The following is a 26,167-nucleotide window of genomic DNA, read 5'->3' as shown; positions in this document are numbered from 1 at the left end:
TCTTCTATTTCTGAAGATTTGAAAGTTTTTCTCTTTTTACATTTTTTTCTTCACTTTTCTATGAATAGAAGTATGAGCAGTATTCTTCTCAGTTTTCTCAGAATTTTGAGTAGATTTTGAGATAGCAGATTCAGAGACATCAGATTCAGCTGCTTGAGTACATATTTTCTTCTGATTTAAAGAAGAAGAAGAAGTAGAAAAAAAAGAAGAAAAATAAGATAAAGAGTCAGTGATTGTACTAGAAATTTTCAATGTTTTTTAAACTGTGTTTGAAATTGCAAGTTTGAACTTGATCATCTTCTGTAGTTGTCTAGTCTGAGTATGAAGAATTAATAGAACTTCTTCATTTATCTCACTCAGACACTGCTTTTCAAGAATCTTACTTGCTTTTTCAAGTTTCTGTATTTTAAGAACTTATTATTTCTCTATTTCTTCTTTCTTTCTTCTCTTCAGAATTTCAATCTCAGAAATAGCATTTGAGAAAGCATCTTTTTTCATATCAACTGAGTGTATTTTTGAACTCATTATTCTTACTCAATGAAAAGTTAATCAGACTGTTTCAATTGAGATATTTATTAAACTCTTTTGAAAAGTTGATCAGACTGTTTCAATTAAGAGATTTCTAAGTCTGTTTTCAATTGAAAAGTTAGTCAGACTGTTTCAAAAGAAGAATAAAAGACTTTTATATATAAAACATCTGATTTTTTTCACACTAGTTCAGTAACTAGATTAGATTTTTGAAGAGAATCTAATAAACTAAAATTGATTTTTAAGATAAATCAATAAAATCTTTACAATCTCTTTCTTGAGATATAGTGAGAAAAATTATGATATCAATTGATAATAAATCAGATAATATGACAGTTTTTGAGAGAAAAACTGATAGAAAATGAATTAAATTTTTGCAGAGAAATTGATTAAAACTATTCAATTTTATTCTAAATTATTCAATCCTTCTCACATAACAAGTATGCAACTTCAATCAGTTAATAAAGAGTGTAAAAAAGAATTAAGTATTAATAACAGCTCTTCAGTCACTGAAAAAGTAATTCTTACTTAAAAGAATGTAAAATTATAATAGAAAACAACTCTGTTTTTAATTCTTTATAAGAATATTATATAAAATTCAGAGAAAAATATCTTACTTTTTCAAGAGAAGTAAAAAACTATTTCTAAGATTTTTTTTTTTTACATTAACTGCTGCAGAAGAATGAGATAGAAACTGCTAAGATATACACTACTATATACTCTCTATCAAGACTTTCTCTCTTCAGAGTCTTGATATTATAAAGAATATAAGTCTGTTTCTATATAATAATATAAATATTATTAGCAGAATGTAGAGAAACTGATTATTTATATCTTAAAATAAAAGACTTTGTCAATAATTATATTAATATAATGTTAATTCTCAAATTCAATAGAAATCTAGTATTGCTGTTCTCAATCTCTTGCAGAATCTATTGAATATTGAGATATTAAAACTAGATTTAATATATCTCACTGTGCAGAGATCAAAGACTCAGTCAGATCTTAAGATATACTGATTTTATAGTTATTATATCTGCTCATTATGTATTAAATACAGTTGTCAAGATATCTTTTTGTATTTTTCTGTCAGAGATGAGTCAGATTGAAAAGAGCAGTATGTGAGTGAGACTTGATATTGATGTTTTGAAACATTAAAGATAGACAGGGTTTTTGTGAAAGTTACTTCTCAGATATCTTTACAATTACAGATCAGAGATCTTTCAAAATCAAGAAGATTGATGCATATGACTAGGTCTCTTCACCTTACAATTTGTATGACACTTAGGCCCGGAGTTATGGTGTGGTAGAGATGAATGAGGGATAATTCTACACAGAAGTTTTGAATAATATCTGATTCATATTTGGCTGGATAACTCCACTATCACACGGGGTATGCAGTTGGTGATGAAGTCAAAATGCTTGTATAATCAAGAGCTTTTTGATGGATCTATCAGCGGGTTCTTATTCGAAAAATTGAGCGAGTTCGTAGTGAAGCGCTTGAACTACCTGATCTTGCTTATCAGTTACATAAGAATCTTACAGAAAAATAATTGAAGATTAATTAAAACTCTTCAGATTGAAAGATATAAGATGAATCTGTATAATAATTACATAAGAATTTTACAGAAATGATTGAGAGTTAATTAAAATTCTCTGAAATGAAAAATATAAGATGAATATATATAATAGTCATAGAAAGATCTGCAGATTACAAAGAATTTTATAAAATAAAAAATTAAATAATAAACTCTTTTTTCTTTACAGTAATAAGAGATTTTTTCTCACTGAGGTTTTTTTATAGATATAAAGAATTTTTAGTAAGTATTATTACAGTGCTAAGTCTGATTCTATAAAATCACTCAGTGAAAGATTTTATAGATAAAGTCTTAGAGAGAAAGATATATATAAAAAATCTTACTTTTTACAGATTTTTTACTTCTCTTTGTATCTCTTATATAATTAATAAAGTTACTTGACTATATATAACTATATAAACTTAAGTTTGTAACTACTATTTATAACTTAGCTTGAATACTATTATATATTTAATCTCTATATTTATCTTTCTACTGTGAATACTTCTAGTAGCTATCAGTACATATTATGTCAAGTTATAAACATCTGAATAATCATCTGTGAGTAGACTAACTATGTGATTATATTTGAGATCAGAATCAGAATATTTAATAGTTTCATTATTAATTTAACTAATCTCATTACACAGTTTTAAGATTAGATAGTTATTATTATTATTATTATTCTTTTATTATACTTATATACAAGCAGAGCTTATGATGAGTTCTTGCATGATGTTAAATACAGGTTAAGTATTAATTATATAAAAGAAAATACAGGTGTTAAGATCATATCAAGATAATAAGAACATAGAAAATATAAAGAAGTAATAATTAAATACATACAATAATAACTTCTCATCTCAGAAACATAGAGTGATTTATTAAAGTGATTTGTATATCTCTGTATTTATTAAAAATCTGAGATACTTGAGTTCTGAATTTAATGTATTCTCTGCGAGTTTCAAACTTATATGCCTTGATTTCTTATATTAAGACACTATCAGGTAACTGTATTAACTATTCAGTTATTAAAATAAGATTAGATAGTAATCTTGTACTATTTCAGTAAAACTTACTATCTACTCTTATTACATTTTTCAAATAAGATTATGATTTTTACTTCTTAATTTAAACTATTTTTATTACTTTAAATAACTTTAAATCTTATTTAAGTATTATTAAAAAGTGTTACTTTTTAAAAAATTTAAAAGTATTACTTTTTAAAAAATTAAAAATAGTGTAAAAAAAATCTTAAAATATCTAAAAATAGTAACTTTATATTAAGAATAAGACTAAATGAGATTAAATAAGATTACTTTCTTATTTTTTCTAAGTTATAATTTCATTTTGAGATCTGATATATAGTTACTTTGCATATTTTTTTTAATAATTAGTCTCAGCAGAATTCACATTAAGAAATGTATAAAATCAGATTAAATAAGATTAAATATAAAATTTATAATCTTAGTGATTAGTCTATCTATGAGCACTTATTCTTATAGTAAGAGTTACTTAATAGTAGATTGAAAAGAAGCTTAGAGATATAAGAAAGACTCAAGAGTAAAAAAAGAAGAAAGAATAAGCTACTGTACAGTAGTAATCACAGTTATATAAGAAAAAAATTAAAGAATTCAAAAGTTATCTTTTTAATCAGAAAAGTAAATTCTTGATTTTATAAAGAGCAACTAAATCATGTTTTCAGAGCTCTGTTAGAATGCTTATAAATTCACTGTCAGAGAAATCTGATAATATTATAATCTCTATTAATTTATTAACTTCTTACTCACTGAATCTATCTTCATTCAAGATTTTATATTTCAGATGAGTTATTAAGTTAAATAAATATCTACAGAATTAGCTGTATATTTTTATATGTAATTTTCTATATATATTTTCATCATATAATATATCATCTTAAAATCTAATTGTGTTGTTAAGATATCATTGAAAATATTTCATCATAGTAATGGTGAAATGGCGGGTGTTGAGTGTAAGCGGGCGTTGAGTGGTTGATCACGTTATAGTTTCATTCTAAGCTCTGATTTCTAGTCACTTTTCATATTTTTTTTAATGATTAGTTCTGATGAGACTTGCATCAAGAAAGGTATGAGACCAGATCAAATGAGATCAAACATGAAATTTATAATCTCACTGGCTTGCCTACTTACCTCCTTCAAAATCATAAATTATAAACTATGTAAATCAAGCAAAAACAAACACAGGAGAACCATTTCATACAGCGAAAAAAAAAAAGAGCAAATCTCTCATCTACTCCCTCTCCACATCATAATTCTGATGCCACGTATACCCGCCCCGCGGCGCCGCCTCCTTCACCAGCTCCTCGATATACCCCAAGCCATCCCGTGGCGGACGGCCCAGCAGTTCCCCCATAAGCGGGCTCACCATCTCCGCCTCCCCCTGGGCCGCCGCATCCAGCAAAGTACCCCATACCTCGAAGAACTCCGCCGATTTCCCGCCATGGCCCTCCTTGGCGTCCTCGGCCGCCACGAGCGCCGCATACTCTTCCCGCGGGATCTTCTGCAGAGTTACCTTCTTGCCCGTGGCACGCGTGAGGGCCTCGGCGAGATCTGCAAAGGTATAGGCGCGCGGTCCCGTGAGGAGGGCGATGTTGTTGTCGTGGCTATTTTGGAGGAGGGATGGGAGGGTGGCTGGGTCACGCAGCATGAGTTTTGCGTTGGCTTCGCCGAGCTCGGTGCGGGAGGTCCAGGCGATGGCGCAGTCGGTAGGGATGTAGATGGTGGTTGTGTCCGGGTACCAGGAGGCGAAGACGGGGAAGGCGTCTGCGTAGATGCCTTCGCGGATGGAGGTGTAGGGGATGCCGGATCTGGGGGATGTTAGTAAGGAGTGTATAGGGAAAATGGGGGCGACTAGTACTTTTTCAATTGCTCTTCTGTGATTAAATGAGCTGTCTGCACGACGGCCTTTGAATGTGATCCGTAGCCGCCAAATGCGAGGCTGGAGTAGTATACCTATTACAGAACCTCACAGAACAGGTAAGTAAGCTAAGAATTGTTTTGGAGTAAATTCTATAGATTCTTAGGACCAAGGATGGAATTAATAAAAAAGAAATTCATACATGGCCGACACCAGCCCTCTTCGCCGCCTCGATGACATTTGAATGCTGCTTCGCCCTCCTATCCACGCTTACAACGGGGGTTGAGACGAAGAACAGTCGCTCGACACCTTCAAAGGCCTTCTCCAGCGCCAGTTCGTCGTCGTAGTTCACGACGCGGAACTGGGTGCCTGGGTAATCTTGCTGGAGTTTGGCAGCGGCTTCGGCACGGGACGAGCTAGCTATGATCTCCGCCGGGTTGTCGACGGATTTGTAAAGCGTGGCGAGGACAGAAGCACCTAGGCCGCTGGTTGAGCCTGTAATGAGGAACTTTGCGGGGGCCATTGTTCTATGACGCTTGTTGAAGGGATTTGTATATATGATGATCTATCTATCCGCCGCCAGAGAGTTGTATCGGTATCAAGGGAGCGGAGGAAGGGAGAAGGAAGTAGGAAGTGATATCCAGCCATTGAAGGAGCGGAGAGCGACATCTTTATGCATGGAGTGATTCACTTTTGTAACTATCCTGCTGCTTCACCTTGATTGTTTTCTTAACTCCGTTGGTCTTTCTCAAAATTAAACATACCATAGACCATAGACAGTAGTTAATGTAATATCAGCCACAGGCACTAACTAGTTAGGCGCTAGATGATTTGTAAGCGCCTGTAACTTATAAGTTAACTAACTACTATCTATCTCTTTATATTCACAATTTTTAATCAATTTATCCAATGAAGTTATATTTAATATTTATAGATTAATTATATTTTAAATAATTTCTGTGTCTTTTTTTTATAAATTTAATAGTATTAATATAAATACTTTTTATTTTTACAATATTAATTACGTTTTATTGACCTCTTCTCCATTCTATTATTACAAACTGTAGGCTACTGGGGCAAAAGAGCTCAAGTCACCACCAGCGCACTGCTGGTAGAAGGGCCGATCAACCGCGGGACCCCCAACAATTACAAACTGGAGACTGCGCGATTAATAATCAATCCCAGGAACATTCCGAGGTTTCTCTAGCCTTCTTTTGAGCTGACGGCTTCAGCTTGATAGATGATGTAGGGGCTATGTCCGCCAGCAGCAGATGGGTTTAATCATATAGGTAACTAACTACATATCAGATGCTATTATCCAGGCTGAATGACTGAATAATGTATCCGAGCTGGTATTTTCAGGGTTTCTTTTTATCTTTTATTCTTTATATATCTTATATAATATATATTTGCATCTATCACTATGGCAGGCAATCAAAGCGAGGGGGAAAAAAGGAAATGAAATGATGAGACCACCGCACACTAATCCCATGCCTGATTGATAATCACTTCACTTCACAGCAGTGATCAACAGTATGTGGTCCAATTCCCTTCTTGTTGATGCAACTCTAGTTGTGCTGTAATGCAAGTTGGTGTGGAGTCTTCGGGATGAGGGGCAGCAGTCAAAGGGGTGCGAGAATTTACAGCTAATGCTGTCACTAAAAGGCGGGGCAACAGTGAGTAAGTTAATGCCGATGTCTACCAGCTGCCTGAAGGGATTATCCACGGGTATCGCGTATCAGGGCTATTATTATATACAAAACCGTCCGTTACAAGACAGACCTACACTATAACTAGAAGCCGTAGACTTCAATCCCAACACTTAAGACATCTATCTTTCTAGCTTCCTCCTCCCATCACATCCTGCCATCCTAAATACACAAGTAAACATGGCCTCCCACCCGCCAGGCGCTTGCTGCACCCGCGGGTTCAAGCACAAGGGAATAGCCTCGGGCGAGATCAAGAAAATTAGCGACAGTATGTATATAAAACCAATCAGAAAATTAAAGCATACCAGCATAATAAAAATAAAGTTACTAACAACTCACCCCGACCGGCCATCCAGTCGACACATACATCTCCCACCCCCCTGCCTCCGCCACGACCACCAAGCTAGAAAAAGCCATCATTATCTTCACCGACATCCTAGGTCTAGCCGACAATGTCAAACTCGTCGCGGACGACTTTGCCGCCCGCGGCTACCTGGTCGTGATCCCGGACCTATTCCACGGCAATGCCCTGACCATGAACCAGGTCATGAGTGGCATAGACATCATGGCCTGGCTGAAGGATTATACCACAGAGGCCGTCGACCCCATTGCGGCTGCGACGATTAAGTATGTGCGGGAGACGTTGAGCATCAAGAGGGTTGCGTCGGTGGGGTATTGTTTTGGTGCGAAGGTTTGTTAGGTTTATTTTTTATTTTATTATTATTATTATTTTTGTTAGTGGGGGAGGGGGGGTTGAATGGTTGTTGTATCTCTCTTCTAACAACTCTTCTCTATCTACCTACATGTATACATGTAGTACGCTACTCGATTCATGAAAGAAGGCGGAGGGATTGATGTCGGATACGTCGCGCATCCATCCTTCGTTGCGCCAGAAGAGCTGCGAGCTATCAAGGGTCCATATGCCATTTCCGCTGCTGGTAAGGAGATCCCCCACTCCAGCGCCTTAAAAAAAAAAAAAAATAAATAAATAAATAAATAAATAAAATAAAAAAAAAAAAAAAGAAAAAGAAAAAGAAAAAGAAAGCTCACCACAACAGAAACCGACACCATCTTCCCATCAAACCTCCGCCACGAGTCCGAGGAAATCCTCTCAAAAGTTGGCTTCCCCTGGCAAATCAACCTGTTCAGCGGCGTCCAGCACGGCTTCGCCGTCCGCGGTGACCTAAGTAATAAAGAGGCTAAGTTCGCCAAGGAGCAGGCATTTATTCAGGCAGCTACGTGGTTTGATGTGCATTTGTGAGTGGGGAGGGGGAGGACAAAGAGAAAAGGAGGGGGAGGAAGAAAGAGAGAGAGAGAGAGAAAAAGAGAGAGAGAGAGAGAGAGAGAGAGAGCTATATGCGTCCCAGGCCCGGTATAGAAACAAAAACGGGTGTTGTTAGTTCGGGATTTACCGATGAGAATGCTTCTGTTATATACCATTGCGTTAACCTGCAGATATTATCGAAATGACGGGTAGCTAGCTACGTAGTAGCTCAGGGAATTAATTTCCAGACGCTACTCCCCTATCCAAGTTCTAGTTATAGGTCCTTCCAATCCGTAATCTAGTTCTCAGTTGGCTGTCCGAAGCTGGCTAGCACCATGTTAGGCGCTTGGGGTCCAGATCGAGCTCGAATCTAATAAAACACTCAAAGTCTGTTGTATTCCCAGACGAGCTGTTCCAAATTTGCACATATGCATATATAATGTTGCCTTGTACCCTCAACGTCCACGGCGCTTTACCCGCCCCTTCGGGGAACGAAGGTTATGCCTCTTCTGATAGTTAAGCGTGGCGTAAACAAGCTCACTAAGCCGCTTTTGTGTTTTAGCCCCAACCTTAACATGACCTCACTACATTTACTCCTGCCCCCAACCACATGAAAAACAAAGGGTGTCTAGCTATGGAAATTTCAATCTCAAGGTAAGGGAAGGGTCATAAAGTAATAAAAAGCATTTAGAACAAAAGCGGGTAACGCGAACCATTGCCCGATTGTTTAAAAAACAGAAATTCGTAATAGTCGGTCTCAAAATAAAAATTAAAAAAAAAAGGAACAATTAAACACCTCATCCAATAATTTCCTCCGTCTCATCAATAATTTCCTCCATTATCTCTTCCACCACCGTTCCCTCCGTCTCCTCCTCTTCAGTAGCCACCCCAGCTACACCCTCCTCCTTATCCAGACCAAGTACCTCAATCTCCTCATCCAGCAGCTCCTTCTCCCGGCGTACCCAGGCAGTCCATTCGTTAAGGACTCTCTTGCGCATCTCGACAATAGCCGTGTTAGCAATGTCGACGGCATATTTGTCCTCCTCTTCGAACTCGCGCGAGTACTCGCGCAGGTTCTTGCGGACCTGTTTCTGCTCCTCCTTGCTGAGGAAGGTTGGGGGACGCGGACGCCACACGAACTGCTTGAATTTCTCCGTTGGGTGTTCGGCGATTGTGGTGCCGGAGAATGTGTGGATGTTGTAGCCGTTTTCCATCTATAAGACGTTTGTTAGTGTTTTTTAGAGTATCTCTTTTTGTGTTTCTTAATCATTAAATAGGCAAGGATGCAAAACTTACAGTGTGAGTCCAGGCGCTGGCGCTGCTGACAACATAGCGGCCGGTTGGGTCCCACTCGACGTCAGTGATACCGTAATGCTCAGCGGTCTTCATTAGTTGGAGGTTAGCAGAAAGGTCCTTCTCGCTCTCTTGCTTCTCGCCCTCGAAGTCAAGGTCCCAGAAATCGAGGTCGAAGCTTTGTTGTACGTGGACGGTGGCAACAACCACGAACCGGCCCTTGGGAGACCAATATATGGCATTGCTGGTCTTCTTCTCGATGGTACGGATAAGTCTGAAATTTCCCGTGCCAGAACCCTTGACTTTCTCTGGGCAGAAGAATGAGACAGCAGTCTTGGAGGCAACTCCGGCATTGGGAGACGCTTCGGGCGTCGTAATGAGTACGAATCGATCACCCTTGGGCTCCCAAGCGAAGTTAATAACGGTATCTTTTATAGAGTCAACCACTTCAACAGGCACGCCCTTCTCCTTGACACGGAAAATTTCGAGGTTCGTGGCGAGGGATTTCTTTGACTTGGAGTGTCGATCGACCTTGACGCAGACGTATGCACCCAGTGATTGCCAATGGAGCTTAACGTCGGAAACGTTGAACAGGTTTCTTGTCCGGACAATTTCCTTGGATGGGATACTCATCAAACCAACTTTCGCTGGGTTGCTGCCGATTTCCGGGGTCCAGAAGGAAAATAGCTGTTCGTACTGTCTGATTCCATCGCGTTGGGGGGTGGCGGGAGCCCACTCGAAGTCAGTGACTCCATCAATTTTAATAGATGTTCTATCTAGGAGGTTCATGCGTGGCAGTTCGTAGACGGAAATAGATTGACCCAGAAGCATTCGTGCAACGTATTTCTCATCCGAAGACCACTTGAACGTAGGCCATGGCATCTTCTTCTTCACAACCTCTCCCTCTGGACCAGCGGCTGCAGGAACGTCATGGTTGACAAAAGACCGCAGCGGCTTGCCAGTTGCGATGTCCCAGATAATGAAATGTTTCCCATCCTCCTCGTAGGAAAGAACTGGGTGAGGCCCTTCGATTTGAATCGGCCGCGGTGACCAGGTTGTCAAGTAGCTTTCACCGGGGGAGAAGTCAATAAGCTGAACGAATGGATGGGGGAATTGTTTTTGTTTGGTAAATTGGGGTCCTCCCCAGAGTTGTACGCCTTGTGGATGCACGGATGCAAGGAAAGTGCCTTGCGGAGACCATTGTACGAAAAGCTGTGTCCAGTGTTCCCGGTCAACGATATTCTCCGGAGGATCCTTTTTCATATTCCAGAACACGCCAACTTTGTCTCCGCGGAACATAACAAACTGGTCACGGGCATTAGGATCACCTAGCCATGATCGAAGGTGCTCCTTCTCTTGGAATGGCTCGATGGTGGGTGGTTTATATTCCTCGTCAATGCGGCCCTCACGTCCATACCGATCGATATCCGTAAGTTTGTTAACTGCCAATGTGTGCTTTCTATCCAGGGGAGTGCCGTGGAGATGTTTTGTGGCCTCGAGGGCCTGTTCGGGAGATTCGTATTCGACAAAAGCAAATCTGAAGATCATCAGGGAGGAACAGGAATTAGTTTGTTTATTCTTCATTGAACAGGTTTCCCCCGCTCCGTTTAGTTCCTCGGTGTTATATAAGTCTGAACGCACCCTTCGGACATCTTATTCTCGTTCACGGGCATGAAAATGGCATCTTCGCGCGTCCGACCAACGGTGTTCAATTTTTTCAGCAAGAATTTCACGAGCCGCGGCTTGCTCTCTTCGGGCACGATTGGTAGCCCATCGATAACGACAAAGGCATCCAAGCCCTCCTCCAGCCTAACTTCATATTGCGCCTTAAGATCTGTTTGCAAAACGTGATTAGCGGGGAAACATGGAATTTCATATTAATAGACCCCCCCCCCCCAAAAAAAAAAAAAAAAAAAAAAAAAAAAAAAAAAAAAGACACCAATCCTGCTCTGGGTCCTAACGAAATCCCGAGTGGAAAAAAAATACACACCTGAAAAGTCAATGTCCAGCTCCTCCTCGTGGAGATCCTGCTCTGAAAGGGTGTCGAAACTCGGTGCCATGGTGATAGAGGACCGGTGTATGGGAGGAAAGGTATACAGAGAAAGCAGGCGATGAGCAGCGACTGCGGGTTTTCACGATCACGACGCCTTTCTTCCTGAGGTCGTCTTGCATTCGCCTCAAGTCGATTCGGGCAAAATGTGTGTGTGCCAAAGAGCGCCATACCTAAATTAGCCCTAGTCCAATATCTGACACTGACTAAGCGGCTGGGATCACGTGTTTTTCGCTGACACATGTCTGACTCATCATTTCAGCCTCAGGCTCCTGTCCGGCTCCAGCCTCGGATATTTTAAGCATACTATACTATGCTGCGCACTCGCAATCTTTCCCGCCTCCAGAGCTTGCAGAACACTCCAGCTCTAACTACTAACCACAACGGCTGAGGGAGCTTCTAGATATTACTGAAGATGCATACTAGTTCTCTGAGTGAAATTCTCTTTCCATAGTTACTTTCCTCCTGAGTTTTCTTTATCGCTGTACCCCGTACTCGCAGCTCCAGGCCTATCCTAGCTTATTATTAAGGACATACTCCGTACATACTCCGTATATAGTAGTAGTTATATACTCCGTACTTCCATGCTTTGGGGCACTAGTAACTAACCCGCCCTAATCCCGTCCGCAGCCAACCAAAAGGCCCTTTTCTACTAATTATCCGCGCTGCATCAAGCATCCCGCCGCTTTGGTTCATCCACCCGCTCTTCCTTCATTCTCCTCGGTAACTCCCTTTTTGTTTTCCGCCTATAAAACAATTGTGTGTTTCATCTCCTGCTCCTTCTACTATCCTACTCTTGATTCCTCTCATGTCTCTTTGATATTCCATATTTCTTTATTTCTCAGGTCCTTCTTAAATTCCATCACTTATTGCTTTTATACTCTATGCATCCAACATCTTCTTAAGTTCTTATTAGATACTACTAGCTTGCCAGCCACTCGTCCTCCACTCATATTGGCCAATCTTATTCCATAACTTACTTTTCTGCTCCAAGTACCGTACCGTACCCCGCCAGCCCGAGCAACCGCCAGCAAAGCGCACTAACGCTTTCTGGCGCTACTTTTGATCCCAGCTTTTGCCGCGACACTCTGTCAGGGCACCCACCTGACCAGCTCATATTGGACTCGTTCCACCTCCTGCTACAGCTCCAGCTGCACCGGCGATTAATTTCCTAAATATCTCTTTTACATTTCAACCAGCTGGGAAGCTTCAACGTCTTCAGGGCTATTCTAGGCTCGCAAACATGGAGTGTAAGATATCCCGAGCTGACTTGCCGCGCCAATGACACATGAAGCAATTAATGACATCAACGCTGACTTTATTCGGCCAATGCAGTGTCCGACGACGTTCAAGCGTCATATATCAAAATCATCGACTCCATCCTTGCTACCAGTGACTTGAATACTATATCGGAGAAGCGCATACGGAGAGGCTTGCAAGATGCCGTCGACTACGATATCACCCCTCACAAGGTTGGCTGGCTGGCTGCCGATCCTGACTTTTCTCAGATCCCCCTTGGCGGCTATGTTTCTGACGCGTTTATGATTACAGGCCGCGATCAAACTTCTAATTATGCAGCGCTTCGATATCTTTGCGGAACAGAGTGAGAAGCAGGCGGAATCTACCTCCCCCGTCAACGGCCATTCGTCGAATGGTCAACTCAACGCCCCAACGGTCGAGCCCATCTCCCCCGCCCTATCTACCTCCCCGCAAAAACGCAGCGCAGAGCCTGAAAGCGCCTCAGATCCCGGAGATAAATCTCCACCCAAGAAGAACAGAAAGTCAGACTTAGAACTTGCCGACGCGATCTTGGCGGCCAAATTGCAAGCCGAGGAAAATCTACGAGCGCGACCTACCAGAGGCGCAAATTCGAGGAAGGCTGCGCCTATCAAGAAAAAGAAACCTGCTACGAAGTCAAAGACATCAAAGAAAGTGAAAGCGGAGGACGATTCAGACCTAGATGAGCCGGATTCGGAACCCAAAAGGGAGGTCACGCGAACGGGTGGTTTTCATGTGGGTTTTCAAGGCCTTCCACCTTATAGCTACTTCAACGACATATTGACTTTCACCCCTAAAGAAACCCCTCACGTTATCCCCTACGCTCTCTACCCTTCTAGGCGGTGAAATAACGGTGAGTATTTTCTCCTCTAGATATTACCCCTCACTACTCTTGTTCGAATATCCTCCTAACATCACACAGCTTTCTCGACCTCAAACTGTGAAAAAGGTGTGGCAATATATACGCGAAAACAGCCTCCAAGATCCATCTGATCGACGCCAAATCCTATGCGATGACCTCATGCGAGCGGTCTTTAAACAAGACCGAATACACATGTTCACAATGACCAAGATCCTCAACCAGAACCTGTATAACCCTGACGAGTAAAAATTCAAATAACGTAGCCCCACGACCAAGAATAAGAAAGGCTCCCTTTCTTATCGCCAATTCATATCCTCATCATCATTATCATAATCCGGCGTTTATCTGGCAAACGGGGGAGTCATTTGCACATCCTTCTTTTAGTTTTAATTCCCCCCTTTTATAATCTGCCATCAGGTTACCCATTGTGCCATAATGCCGTGAAGTCAAATCATCCCTTCATCGCTTCCGTTTCTTTTTTACTGTTTACTTTCTTCTTTCGCTCTCTGTTCTTTTCTTTTTTTTTTTTCTCCTTTTGGTTTTATATTTCCTCATTCTCATCCTAAGACATATACCATGCAATATATTTGCTTTGCTATCCGCCCACTTTTTCTCTTATCCTATGTTAGCCGCCTCTCTGTATCTTCCCAGTGAAGTTCCTCGTGCATTATCTTTTGGCCGTTTTGTCAGTTTCCTAACTATTCACTACAAGAGGTGTGGTGGGATCACTCATTCTACAAATTTTCTTTTATGGGAACCCACTGAATATGTTTTAAAGCATTCTGATTAAGTGGTTTCTTCCGAACCGAGAACACTCTCCGCGCGGCCTTGCAAGATGATCTAGGAGACTATCTTCATGCTCGTTTCTCTCCTTCATCCCTTCCTTTACATTTTTTATCATTTACTTACCATATCTCGCTCCAGCGGGTGGAGTTGGTTGGTGGGAATGTCCCTTGTTTGTGCTAAATGGATATGAAACTCTCAGTTTGTCATGTTATCTATTTCCACACGCCTTCATTTGGGATTCTCGGTTGTCTTCTGCTTCTCTATTTCATTTTTTTGATCTTGTTGTCTCTTTATCGTTTTGTCTCTCCTATACTCCTCACGTCGGAGCCTTTGGATTTCCAATTTCTTGCGTCAGCTTTCTTGCTTCTGCCTCTTCTTCTGCGCTTATTATTTCCAAGCCGTACCTCTGTTTCCTTCACTGCGTCTTTGGCTTCTTTAAATCTCTATTTCTAGCTGTTGAATCTACTCTTATTATTGGTTGCGCTCTATCACTACCATCTGACTATCCTCAGCCAACCAACCCTCCTTTCCCTTTTGTGCATTCGCCCTCTTAAGATTCTTAATGCTTATGACCGGCTTTCATTTCGCAATATTGTCTCTTAATGTCTTCTACACATCTTAACTTTTGGGAACATACAGACGTGTCTTCTCTCTCCCTCTTTTTCTTTCCTGCATTCCTCCCTTTTATCCGTGGAGAAGGAAAGAAGATAGACATGAACAAGGAGAGAAAGGGGAGAAAAGCGGGAACAATACATGAATAAATACATCTGTCTAATATGTCTAATATACCTGCATTGCCTAAACATTCATCTCTTCCGGCCCGCTCTGGGACTTTGTCGGGTTAATCAATACTGGGCCGAAGGAAGCACTTGCTAAAAATTCTTCATCTATTAGTAGATTCCGCCAGTGAGAGCAAGCCAAGCAGCTGTTTCTCCACGATGGATGGGCGAAGACATATATATGCCTTAGGCAGATCAGGGCATACCTAGATACGAATGACTGTCCAGGCGAGATACTCCCCTAAAAAATTGATACAGCAGCTCACTACATTAATTTGCCCAACATCGCATACTCCTAACGAAATCCTTTGTCAACTGGTTAGAAAACTCATCTACAAGCAGAAGGGACCACCATAGGCACCTAGTATGTCAGAAATGCGATGTTGATGGAAGATAAAGGAACCTTTTGTATTGCTAAGTCAGGCATCAAACACGGCATGCCCAGGTTGGACCTTGTGAATATGTCGTATCTGTGTCATTCCTCTTGGTGATGATAGACTATTATGATTTGTTCACACCAGTAACTTACTTTCTTTTCCCCTTGTTACAGCTCTTTGTTCACTGTAGCTTCTGTACAACCAACCCGGTGCTAAAGCAATGTGTCAAGGGACATATTCAACCCTGTTGGGTTTGGGGTAGCTAGCGCTCGAGGAAAACTTCTAGGTTGATGTGATGTGGGTTTTATTCTTGCCTTCCCCCTCTCTATAGATATCGTCCTCATGTTTCAAGGGTGGAAGGCCGATTCAATGAACACTGAACAGTTTCAATGTTGTTTCATAACCTGATTCACAAAGGAAACAACAAGAAGCTACAGTTCTTAACCAGAATGTCTATAGAAATGGAGCGTCGAGTATAAAAGCATACAAGTCTCTCTCCAACCAGATATTGTGAAGCGTATCGGAATCTGAATCTTTTTTTTAAAAAAAAAAAAAAAATCTCGTTTGGACAGGCTTCGAAGAAATATTAGGGATACAGACGTCGCTCTGCAACTATTGAACCGCCCTCGCTTTCGAAGCTCTCCGGGTCTATTTCAGCAAATACTTTAAACTGGTTTTAATTCCCCTATTTTTAAATCCGGGAACTGATATTCTAGTAAGTTTTACACATTCAGTCAGTCTACATAGGTTAGGCTAGTAGAATGAAGTTCTGAGTCTGATTTATCATACTACCATATCCAACTGACAAAACATGATAATATAATAATTAGTTCATCAAAGATGTGCGAAAACACCCGCTCGCAGTACCAATGCGAATTCAAGCACAGGCTTAACCAACTCATCCTATGCGATCAATTCAAGAATAAGCCCTCATACCAGCATTGCGCGATCGTACCAGCCGCTGGGAAGATGGTGGAGAAGTCCGGGTCTCAGTGTCCAGAATGCCACCCGCGGCTCCCAGCTGAATTGCAATGGACTGTTGGTCATAAGGCTGGGGCAGTTAGTATATAATTCATGAGATGAGTCGGATGAGGATCTAGCGGGACCTGCAGTAATGGTGTTCACAACACCATTTTCTCTTGTCTCCTTCAATTGTGGTGGAAATCGTTCCAATGAGAATTCCAGCTCAGCTTTGTCTCCTTTCTGCTTTGCATGCCTTTCTGCTAGTTATATGTATGACCGCTTGCCCTGATTTTTTTTTTCTTTTGTTTCTTATGCATGCTTTCTCCATAGATAGTAGCTTTCAGTATCCTCTCTAGCATGGTGTTGGTTTTCTTTATCACTTGCTGTTATCCTTCTATATCACAATATTCTTTGGCTTGTGTTTACTGCTGTACTCCGTAGTTTCAACAAGTTAGTTCATCATTCAATATGCAGCCACTCTTTTATTCATTAACAAATGGAATTCTATCACACGGAAACGTGTCAGTGGTAGGGACTACGGTAGCCCTTTGGAAAATCAAGGAAATCAAAGAAATCAAATGCCAATTTGAAACATTTCTATTTTATAGTATGTATTTATAAGTATATATAGGCAATCTACGATGGAAGACAGAAGGCGGATACAGCCAAGCTAGTAAGTAAACTTGCAAACATCTCCCGGCTTGGCAGGTTTGCTCACAGGCTTGCAAACCTACCAAACGAACCCAAGACTCTTGGCTGTTTTGCATAACACAGCTCTGACCTTGTTTCTGCATATAAAATCCACCAAATACGAACAGTTCTAGCTTATTAAAGTAGTAGAGATTGTATGCTTTGAAATCAGGTAGGTTATATATAATTTTTTAATCCATAGATATCAGGGCCAATGCGGAGAAAGATCCCGTGCCCGTGTGTGCGTAAGCTTAAATAGGAAGCGTGTGCTTCCCTTTTTCAAAGATGAAAGTAGATTTGATAACGCATTGAAGCAGAAGGCGTGTGTTTCTCCTTTCCCCCAAAAGCAAAAGGCCAATTGAAAAGAATACATCCAAAATGGCAAACTCACCGGTATCCGTCTTCGGCCTTGGAGCCATGGGCACCGCCCTGGCCACCCAATTCCTTCGAAAAGGCCACAAAACCACAGTCTGGAACAGGACCCCGGCCAAAGCACAACCCCTTATCGCTATCGGCGCATCCCATGCTCCCACAATCGACTCTGCCGCCGCGGCTAGCTCTTTACTCATAATCTGCCAACTGGATAAAGCCTCCGTCATGCAAACCCTCCAACAAGCCCCAACGGCATGGGCCGCAAAGACAATTGTTGACCTTACAAACGGCACACCAGCCCACGCCAGAGAGACGGCGGACTGGGCTCTCGCGCACGGGGCTCGATACATCCACGGCGGAATCATGGCCGTACCATTCATGATCGGCCAGCCTGATGCCATGATCCTCTACAGCGGACCAGCAGAGGTGTTCGAGGGGGTAAAGGATACCCTCTCCGTGCTGGGCACCAACACATACGTCGGCGAGGACGTGGGGCTTGCCTCGCTGCACGACCTGGCTCTTCTGAGTGGCATGTACGGCCTGTTCAGCGGCTTCACGCACGCCGTGGCGTTGGTGCAGTCCGCCAACATTCCTGCGGCAGGATTTGTTGCGACGCAGCTCATCCCCTGGCTGACTGCGATGACGCAGCATTTGAATCTGTTGGCGACGCAGGTGGATGAGAAGGATTACGGGGATGGCGGGTCGAGTTTGGACATGCAGGCGAAGGCTGCGCCAAATATATTGGAGGCGAGTCAAGCCCAGGGTGTTTCGGTGGAACTTATTCAGCCTATTTTCAAGTTGATTGAGAGGAGGGTTGAGGAAGGCAAGGGTAGTGAGGGGCTTGCTGCGCTTGTTGGGATGATCATGAAAGGGGGCACAAAGGACAGTGTGTGAAATGCGATAGACGTATATAGTAAGGCGATAGGGTTTAGGGAGAGCTGGTATAGAAGCTGTTTCCTGGCTTTTTTTTTTTGTCTACCAGCGGCCATATCACGTATCAATATGCATCATAGATGTACAAGTGAAGAAACTTTGTGCGTAGCCAGATATTTATCAACTCTCAAAAATGTTGGAGAAGGGAATTGGCTGATGAGAAAGCAAATATATTGGCCATCATCGCATGGATGGTAAAAGTGAATGTGTGAATCCTACTTTTTCGGGAAACGTAGTCCATGAATAATCAAAGGGGAATCGGGGATCCTCTGTGAATAAAGGTGTCCAATATGGGTGTAGAAGGGTACTGAACATGTTCATTATCAATCACTTCTACCAAATGTCACAGACATAGAACACAAGACAAGGGCTTATTGTTTCAACCTATTCAATGAGGCGATCTGTGAAAGAAAGTCAAAAACCGCAATATGATCCTCCGGTATGGTACATATGAATGGAGGCGAACAGAATTGGTACAGCAAGAAAGATGTATCGAGAATAGGATTTACTACCTCACTCACCAAAATCATTCACAGATTGCGTGTATCCAATTGACGCCAATGCGACGTAGAGACACAAAAATGTGTCCACCAGGGCCAACCACAACCAGCACAGTACTGCTATCCAAATATGAGGTGAATCAGGAATTTTGGGAAGAGGAGCGCACGAATGAAGAGCCTAGAAGTTCAGGTTACACTCTTCAAGGACCAGCTTTATTACAGTCAAACCAGTTCACGAACAGTCGAACTTCTGCGGATGCTGGTGCATCAAACCATTCATGTGTGGGCATGGAGGTGAGACCTGCGCGCGCGATACAGATGATGGCAACGTGAGAACGTGTGCGTGTGTGTGTATAGTAGTCTGATCAGCCAGCCCAAACCTTCTCTATCAGTAATGGATAAAGAAACGCCCAGCCAACTTCCGGATCCCAATTAGCAGTTGAAGGCTAAGATATTTCAGAGAGTTCAACTTGCTGGCTCAGATGATGGATTCTCCATGCCTCTGTCGGATACTTCAGGTGCTTTAGGATATTCTCGATGTTTGGATATCCCACCACAGCATGCATCGACGAAACGGACCGAAAAGCGCCCCCCAGACAGGCGCCCGAACTAGCCGTTGAAGAGGAGCAAAGGGAGTGCAAACTATGTATGTGCTCTGAGTACTGGACATTACCAACGCAGGCCGCAAGACCGGCTCCCGACGGAATGGGTGGTTTATGGATGGAGTACTCCGTAGAATGAAAGAAATCGAGGGCTGTACGATTTTCCTCTCGCCAATGATTGTCCAGAAGAGACAGTCACCGTTGCGCCAGATCGGAAACCCATGCACAGACTAATGCGAGGCCACATTCGGCACAATGGCACCCCGCAATGAGCGAAGAGTGCGAGCAGGATTGCTGGCACTCCGGCATTGGAACTGGACATCTGAATATCGAAAGTCTAAAAGGTAAGATGGCCGACCGAAAAGGAATGCATGCCTTCCGAAAACAAAGAGATCAATTTTCGGGACCGGAATTTTTTCTTGAGTCGGTGTGACGCTGCACGATAAGCTTGCTCAAAACTTTGTGTCAAGTATACACACTTATCTCGCAGTTACATATATAGTTTCTCACCAGATTGAGACCGTCCTGAAGAGGGTAGAATGGGCAAGGAATCAACCCCGGAAGCTCTCACGATTTGATGATTTATGACGGCGCAGAAGGATACATAGTTGGAGCCTCCGAGCTGGAAGTTTAGAGAGCCCTTCCGACATTCATGATATGCGTTCTCGGTGGTCTTGATTGAGACATTTGTGGCTGATGGAATTGCCGATCATGGAGCATCTCCTCGAGTCCTGTTGATGCGAACAGTTGAGAACGGGAGAAGCTAGTCAAAGCCCTGTCAGCCCCAAGAAAAACCAGCTCTTGAGATGGAGCGAAGGGGGACTTTCAGCCAGCCCTCGCCGAGCTCCTGGGACGAACAGCCCCTATCCCGATGCAAGATCTCAATCGCTGACTGGTCAATGGCCCTGATATTCAAAATTATCGGCGGGCCAGATTGGAGCTAGCAGAAGCGCTGTTATTTTTCTCCATTCAAAACATCGACGGATGTTTTACGCAAATGTTAACGTTATTTTCATCTTCGACTTTTAAGTTGACAGAGAAACGGCGTAATGGAAATAATGTTAGCAATGAGACGTCATCTATCTTCATGCAGCTAAGTTCTCCTGTCCCTTTGCGCCTTTTGCGGGGATCGGCAAAGCCGTGACTCGTGAGAACAAGCACAGACGTTTCCCAAACGTTTTCGACCAGAACCAGGAAGTATTTACGCAGTAGGTAGGTACATGATGCAAGGCCGTAATTCTTCGCATCCTTTCGCATCATGATGATGACTTTCCTCATCGGAGCAAAGTACGCAGTACACTATGGAAACAACTACCCCCCAGCTGATATTTTTGGTATGTCCTCAATTACAGACCGCGAGAATTCTCCGAACCCGATATGATATGTTAAGTTACCCTCGCTAGCTCTCGGTGGGTAGCCAGAGATTTCCAATAGTCGCATATCGAGCTCAAAACTAATTGTGGAACTCCGAATCACGTCAACTTGCCTCGTCTTGCCAGTCCGTGCCAGATGACACCAGCTGCAGACAGCAAGTCGTGGGCCCGTCGCCTGTGGATAATATTCCACGCTGATTTGTAGATGGATCTCTTTTTCGCACCTTACAGTCGCGCCGACTAAAGTCTATCCGGTAGAGAACCTTGCGCCACTTGGGAATTAAGCTGGTGTGCCCCGCGCGCTGTCCGCTGGGAGAACGCGCCAATCAACCCCAAAGACGCTGGCAACAGCTCAAATTTTTGGAAATATGACGGCTCACATTCCTATTTGTCTCCCCCAGCTTCTATCACCCTTGCTGCCTTGCAGCAGCGGAGGGCGAGCAGTGTCCACTCCACACCCGGGCTACCGAGGGAGAACGAACGAGCCGGTTTTTCCTAAGCCCTGTCAGGGGAATATTCTTATTTTCCAAGAGCTCCGCTCTATTTTTCTCCAGTGGCAGAAAACTTTTTAACCATCATTGAATTCGAGGGGCTCTACGGAGTACGGAGTAACCAGCCCATTTTTGTGGGGCGAATGTTGTTATTTCTGCACGATTTCACTATCCATCGCCATCCTTGGATTTTAGCCAGACACTTGCCTCTTCCAAACCGAGGCTTGCTCCCAATGCGTAGGAACAATGTCAGAATTGCTGGTCAGTCTTATCTTTCGTTTAGAAAGACCTGTTGAGGGCGTTAGACCTTTCATAAAAGCTGATGAGTTCCTCTAGGATCCAAACAATGATCCAAATATTGGGTCGTCTCGCGGGGAAAACCAGTCAACTATAGACGTGACACTTGGCTCACTCGGCATGGATACCTCTACCTCTGCCGCAGCTCTGCTGACGACTTTTGTTCCTGCGTTTGTGCTTTTTACCCTTTGGACTGCGGTTTTTATTATCTGTCGACGGAGTCAACAGCGCTTCTATGCCCCCAGATCATACTTGGGCAGTATCCATGAACAGTAAGCATTTTCTTCCTTCCCGGGCTACTACTGCCTTTTTATGACCAACCTCATAACCTGTCCCCAGTGAACGGAGCCCGGAACTACCTTCAGGTTGGGTCAATTGGATCGGTGCCTTCTTCAACCTGTCAGACACCTATGTGCTTCAGCATTCATCTTTGGATGGATACTTTTTCCTACGGTTCCTCCGGCTTATGTCAGTGACATGTTTCGTGGGATGCCTTGTCGTTTGGCCCATTTTGTTTCCTATCCATGCCACCGGGGGAGCGGGAAATACTCAACTTGATGCATTGAGTTTCAGTAATGTGAAAGATCCTAATCGATATTATGCGCATGTTTTTGTCGCTTGGATGTTCTTCAGTGGGTCCCATCCTGTGCCTGGAAAGAAAATTTGATGTAGTGGACTAAGTTGTCACAGGTTTCATATTCTACATGGTTACCCGAGAAAGCATGTTCTATGCTACGCTTCGACAAGCATATTTTCTCTCGCCTCTATATGCTAGCCGTATCTCGTCGAGGACTGTCTTATTCATGGCAGTCCCCCAAACCCTTCTCACCAAGTCTAAGATGGCAAAGGTTTTTGGAAAGTCTATCAGGCGTATCTGGATTACGACAGACTGCAAAAAGCTAGATGAACGAGTCAAAGAGAGGGACGAGTTGGCTTTGAAGCTGGAGAGTCTGGAAACGGACTTGATCAAATCTGCGAATTCCGCAAGATCTAAAGCGATGAAAAAACAGAAAAGGGATGAAGAATGCGTAGTTGATACTGGACCTAACCCTGACGGCATGGCTTGCGATCTTGATTCTATCCCATGGGCGAAGAGAGTAAAACGACCGACTCATCGCCTACGTTATTTCACTGGCGAAAAAGTTGATACCATAGAATGGCTACGGTCCGAGCTTGAAAAGGTGCTTCCTAAAGTCGAGAAGCTGCAGAAGAAACATCGAGATGGAGACGCGAAGTCAATTCCAGCTGTGTTTGTCGAATTCGATTCCCAAGCGGCCGCCCAAACCGCTTATCAAATGCTCTCACACCATCAACCGTTTCAAATGACACCCCGCTATATCGGAATTACGCCGCAGGAAATTATCTGGCCTGCCTTGCAATACAGCTGGTGGCAAAGAATTGTGCGGAAATTCTTGATCCAGGCGGCTATTACTGCCCTGATTATATTCTGGTCGATTCCTTCTGCCTTCGTCGGAATGATATCGAATGTGGCGTATCTGAGCAATCTCCTGCCATTCCTTGGGTTTATTAACGAACTTCCCGAAGTAATTAAGGGCGTTATCAGTGGTTTACTCCCCGCTGTAGGTCTTGCGTTGCTGATGGCATTGGTGCCGATTTTGTTGAGATGTACGTTTATTGTTCACCCCCTTTCCCGACATAAGACGCACCTAACTCTGATTTAACTGTAGTTCTCGCGCGGCAAACTGGACTTCCAACTACTGTTCATGTAGAATTGTTTACGCAGAACGCCCACTTCTGTTTCCAGGTGGTGCAGGTATTTCTTGTTACCACGTTGACCTCCGCAGCTTCAGCCGCAACAAGCCAAATTATCAAGGATCCCATGTCAGCCAAAGATTTACTCGCAAAGAATCTCCCGAAAGCTTCAAATTTCTATATTTCATACTTCCTTCTTCAGGGTCTAGTCCTGAGTGCTGGTGCGGTAGTGCAGGTGCTGGGATTCGTCATTTTCAAGATCTTCGTTGCGTTCTTTGACACCACTCCGCGCAAACTCTACGAACGATGGACATCAATGAATGGGTTGCGCTGGGCTACCGTCTTTCCGGTGTTCACAAACATGGTCGTGATCGGTAAGTGTATTCGAGCGACCTGCGAACCAAACCCCCTATGCATGACCACTATAAGTTTCGCCCATATATCTAATCAATTGTAGCCATTACCTACTCCTGCATCGCACCTCTTATTCTCGGATTCTCCTCGTTCGGCTTATACCTAGTCTACCAAGCCTACCGTTACAACTTGCTTTTCGTGTACGACTCTGATGTCGATACCAAGGGCCTGATCTACCCGCGTGCCCTGCAGCAAGTATTGACAGGTGTATATCTCTCCTCTGTGTGTATGATTGGCCTGTTCGCCATTAAGGGCGCTATAGGGCCAGTGATTATGATGGTCCTCTTCATCATTCTCACGATTCTAGCGCACATATCTCTGAATGATGCATTGCGCCCCCTACTCTCCGCGCTTCCCCGGACCCTCGAGCAAGCTGAAATGCTAGGCGACAACGACGCCCATGACGATGACGATGGGAGTTTTGGTGACCAGGATGACAGTTCAAGCAACTCCCACGACGGCACAACAAGTGAGAAACCACCTGTTAGCCCAGCAAGCGCCAGCAACGAAATCCCCAGCCCAATCTCCGCCTACAAACTAAAGAGCTCAACACAAACAACCATAACCCTCGCCGAGATCACCCGAGCAGGGACTTCGGCTGAAACGCCTGTTTTCCCACATCACAGGCCCAACGCCCTCCACGCCATCCTGCGGAAATTCTCCTACTTCATCCACTCAATCGTAGAGCCCCATATCTACATCGACTACGCGACGCTACGCAAGCGGATCCGGCAGGGTACGCCCGTTGAGTACACGGACGAAGTAGCGGACAATGCATATTACCCGCCGTCGGTGTGGAGTCCGACGCCGCTGCTGTGGGTGCCGCGCGATGCGGGCGGGATTAGCCAGCGTGAAGTGGAGTTGACGAGTCGTGTGATACCGATGACGGATGAGGAGGCTCATTTGGATGAGAGGAATAAGGTGAAGTGGGATCAGGTGAAGAGCCAGCCGCCGATATGGCAGGAGAAGATATTTTACTAAGCTATGAGCAAGGGATATTTACTCGCGGGATAGGAGAATGTGATGACTTTTGAGTTTTTTGCTCTTTTTTGTCCATATATATATTATATACCACGGGATTATGTGATTCGGGGTTCTTGGTTTCTGTTTTAACTGAGCTTATTGGCTCGCTACCCGGGAATTCTTTCTTATTTTTATGTACATAAATAGATATATGCTATTTGTAGTCACTAATGATTTATACTTTATATAGGTCTAAGCTGACGCTGTGCATTCGGCAAGATAACGAAGATGAGTAGGGAAATGCCGTCAAGCGTTAGTCCAAAGCTATCTCCACTGACTACTTGGAAAGTACCCGGTCGACCTGAACCCGCGTCGTTTGGTCATTCTGGGAGTCTGTTGATCCTCAATAAGTTCTCGGAATTAATAATCTGGACTTTGACAAAGCCCGAATCCAAGGCTGCTTACATCCGAAACCCCAGAGTATTAGTTCCCGGCACCTGCGAGATGAAATTACTAATAAAAGATGCGCGAAGCATAATCTACATGTCAAATCTCAGGCAGGCGGAACCCGATGCTGACCTTGATATCGCTTCGGAAAGTTCTGCGATGTATCAGGTTTAAAGATTACCCCGCCTTCACGGGCATCATATAAAGGTCTATTCGAAAGAAGCTGTTCTCTATCACGAACTTCTCTCCCTTAGAACATTAACCTCATCAATACATAGTTACTTATTGCACCTCATCCCATGTGCCCTACCTAATTACTACTACTCTATCCCGCGCATCATCATCATCGGCAGCAGCCACCATCGCCCCGCCATCCAAGCGTCTAGAAACTGCTCAAAATTTCATTGCCAACTTCAACACACTTTCGGGCAGAAAGGTATGAAGTCATCTTGGCAGAAAACTTCGTCCACCAATTCGCGCCAGCGTCACTGAACCCACCTGGCCCTTCGACAAAAAGGGCATACTGGAACACGTTGCCCAACTCCATGCCGTCATGAGCAGCTTCCCATTGACGGTGAAGGAGTACATTGAGAGCGACAGCAGTAACCAAGTCACAGTGTGGGCGAGTAGCCGTGCGATGTTCCGCGACGAGGGGAAGGACGACGGGGTATCTGAGGCGGAGTGGGCATATGGGGGGGAGTATGTGTTTCTGCTGTGGATGGATGAGACGGGGGAAAAGCTTATCAAGTCAGTGGAGTTTCTGGATAGCTAGAGGACGGTGAAGTTGCTGGATTTGATGCAGAGGGCGGCGGCAAACAAGGCGAAGAAGGATGCGTGAGAGTGAGTGGCACTTGTTATTGTTCGTGACTCCAATTGTATGACGAAGGGCTGCCTGATGTACACGCCACCTCAATGACTCAGATGATTTAATGCCTTAAGATCACCGTCTCTTCTTTTGCATTTCCAAGGGTTGATATTGCTGAAGTGACTGTGTTGGAGCCTGAGTAA

General features: G+C 43.4%; 9 protein-coding genes across 9 annotated transcripts; 7 read left to right on the top strand and 2 right to left on the bottom strand.

The window, feature by feature from the left end:
- Positions 1-4,086: 4,086 nt before the first annotated feature.
- Positions 4,087-5,910, bottom strand: BDCG_07746 (uncharacterized protein). The gene is made up of 3 exons (XM_045423534.1): positions 5,206-5,910; positions 5,004-5,098; positions 4,087-4,953 (listed from the first exon to the last, which is right to left on the bottom strand). The coding sequence occupies exons 1-3, from the start codon at positions 5,524-5,526 to the stop codon at positions 4,377-4,379; spliced, it is 993 nt and encodes a 330-aa protein (XP_045278913.1). The 5' UTR covers positions 5,527-5,910; the 3' UTR covers positions 4,087-4,376.
- Positions 5,911-6,892: 982 nt separating this feature from the next.
- Positions 6,893-7,973, top strand: BDCG_07745 (esterase/lipase; the record flags this gene model as incomplete). Its single annotated transcript, XM_045423533.1, has 4 exons — positions 6,893-6,980; positions 7,069-7,403; positions 7,530-7,650; positions 7,771-7,973. The coding sequence occupies 4 exons, from the start codon at positions 6,893-6,895 to the stop codon at positions 7,971-7,973; spliced, it is 747 nt and encodes a 248-aa protein (XP_045278912.1).
- Positions 7,452-11,476, bottom strand: BDCG_07744 (eukaryotic translation initiation factor 3 subunit B). Its single transcript, XM_045423532.1, has 5 exons — positions 11,260-11,476; positions 10,911-11,103; positions 9,273-10,806; positions 7,763-9,190; positions 7,452-7,675 (listed from the first exon to the last, which is right to left on the bottom strand). Exons 1-4 carry the CDS (start codon positions 11,327-11,329, stop codon positions 8,774-8,776), a joined length of 2,214 nt encoding a protein of 737 aa, XP_045278911.1. The 5' UTR covers positions 11,330-11,476; the 3' UTR covers positions 7,452-7,675; positions 7,763-8,773.
- Positions 11,477-11,597: 121 nt separating this feature from the next.
- Positions 11,598-15,344, top strand: BDCG_07743 (SWIB/MDM2 domain-containing protein). The gene is made up of 5 exons (XM_045423531.1): positions 11,598-12,569; positions 12,655-12,791; positions 12,871-13,332; positions 13,397-13,450; positions 13,520-15,344. Exons 1-5 carry the CDS (start codon positions 12,563-12,565, stop codon positions 13,703-13,705), a joined length of 846 nt encoding a protein of 281 aa, XP_045278910.1. The 5' UTR covers positions 11,598-12,562; the 3' UTR covers positions 13,706-15,344.
- A 1,866-nt stretch (positions 15,345-17,210) lies between these two features.
- Positions 17,211-18,741, top strand: BDCG_07742 (oxidoreductase). Its single transcript, XM_045423530.1, has one exon. It carries the CDS (start codon positions 17,433-17,435, stop codon positions 18,318-18,320), a length of 888 nt encoding a protein of 295 aa, XP_045278909.1. The 5' UTR covers positions 17,211-17,432; the 3' UTR covers positions 18,321-18,741.
- Positions 18,742-18,940: 199 nt separating this feature from the next.
- Positions 18,941-19,192, top strand: BDCG_17627 (uncharacterized protein; the record flags this gene model as incomplete). The annotated part of the gene is made up of 1 exon (XM_045426721.1): positions 18,941-19,192. One exon carries the CDS (start codon positions 18,941-18,943, stop codon positions 19,190-19,192), a length of 252 nt encoding a protein of 83 aa, XP_045282277.1.
- A 537-nt stretch (positions 19,193-19,729) lies between these two features.
- BDCG_07741 (uncharacterized protein) lies at positions 19,730-24,784 on the top strand (the record flags this gene model as incomplete). The annotated part of the gene is made up of 9 exons (XM_045423529.1): positions 19,730-19,805; positions 20,555-20,669; positions 20,750-20,795; positions 20,879-20,959; positions 21,710-21,894; positions 21,962-22,254; positions 22,313-23,248; positions 23,311-23,709; positions 23,793-24,784. 9 exons carry the CDS (start codon positions 19,730-19,732, stop codon positions 24,728-24,730), a joined length of 3,069 nt encoding a protein of 1,022 aa, XP_045278908.1. The 3' UTR covers positions 24,731-24,784.
- Positions 24,785-24,903: 119 nt separating this feature from the next.
- Positions 24,904-25,333, top strand: BDCG_17626 (uncharacterized protein; the record flags this gene model as incomplete). The annotated part of the gene is made up of 1 exon (XM_045426720.1): positions 24,904-25,333. The coding sequence occupies exon 1, from the start codon at positions 25,001-25,003 to the stop codon at positions 25,331-25,333; it is 333 nt and encodes a 110-aa protein (XP_045282276.1). The 5' UTR covers positions 24,904-25,000.
- Positions 25,334-25,712: 379 nt separating this feature from the next.
- Positions 25,713-25,931, top strand: BDCG_17625 (uncharacterized protein; the record flags this gene model as incomplete). The annotated part of the gene is made up of 1 exon (XM_045426719.1): positions 25,713-25,931. The coding sequence occupies one exon, from the start codon at positions 25,713-25,715 to the stop codon at positions 25,929-25,931; it is 219 nt and encodes a 72-aa protein (XP_045282275.1).
- Positions 25,932-26,167: the final 236 nt, after the last annotated feature.

This window comes from Blastomyces dermatitidis (assembly GCF_000003525.1).
Source record: "Blastomyces dermatitidis ER-3 genomic scaffold supercont1.9, whole genome shotgun sequence".
Lineage (NCBI taxonomy): Eukaryota > Fungi > Ascomycota > Eurotiomycetes > Onygenales > Ajellomycetaceae > Blastomyces > Blastomyces dermatitidis.
Note: the sequence above shows the minus strand (reverse complement) of the source record. Positions and strands in the feature narration are given on the sequence as shown.

Bases quoted from the DNA above. Each gene is read 5' to 3' on its own strand.
- BDCG_07742 (XM_045423530.1), top strand. From the start codon at position 17,433: ATGGCAAACTCACCGGTATCCGTCTTCGGCCTTGGAGCCATGGGCACC.
- BDCG_07743 (XM_045423531.1), top strand. The intron at 12,792-12,870 runs GTTGGCTGGCTG...TTATGATTACAG, and splicing joins ACGATATCACCCCTCACAAG to GCCGCGATCAAACTTCTAAT. The intron at 13,451-13,519 runs GTGAGTATTTTC...AACATCACACAG, and splicing joins TTCTAGGCGGTGAAATAACG to CTTTCTCGACCTCAAACTGT.
- BDCG_07744 (XM_045423532.1), bottom strand. From the start codon at position 11,329: ATGGCACCGAGTTTCGACACCCTTTCAGAGCAGGATCTCCACGAGGAG. The intron at 10,807-10,910 runs GTGCGTTCAGAC...GATGATCTTCAG, and splicing joins GAGAATAAGATGTCCGAAGG to ATTTGCTTTTGTCGAATACG. The intron at 9,191-9,272 runs GTAAGTTTTGCA...AACGTCTTATAG, and splicing joins CCAGCGCCTGGACTCACACT to ATGGAAAACGGCTACAACAT.
- BDCG_07746 (XM_045423534.1), bottom strand. From the start codon at position 5,526: ATGGCCCCCGCAAAGTTCCTCATTACAGGCTCAACCAGCGGCCTAGGT. The intron at 5,099-5,205 runs GTATGAATTTCT...GTTCTGTAATAG, and splicing joins AGAGGGCTGGTGTCGGCCAT to GTATACTACTCCAGCCTCGC. The intron at 4,954-5,003 runs GTACTAGTCGCC...AACATCCCCCAG, and splicing joins ACAGAAGAGCAATTGAAAAA to ATCCGGCATCCCCTACACCT.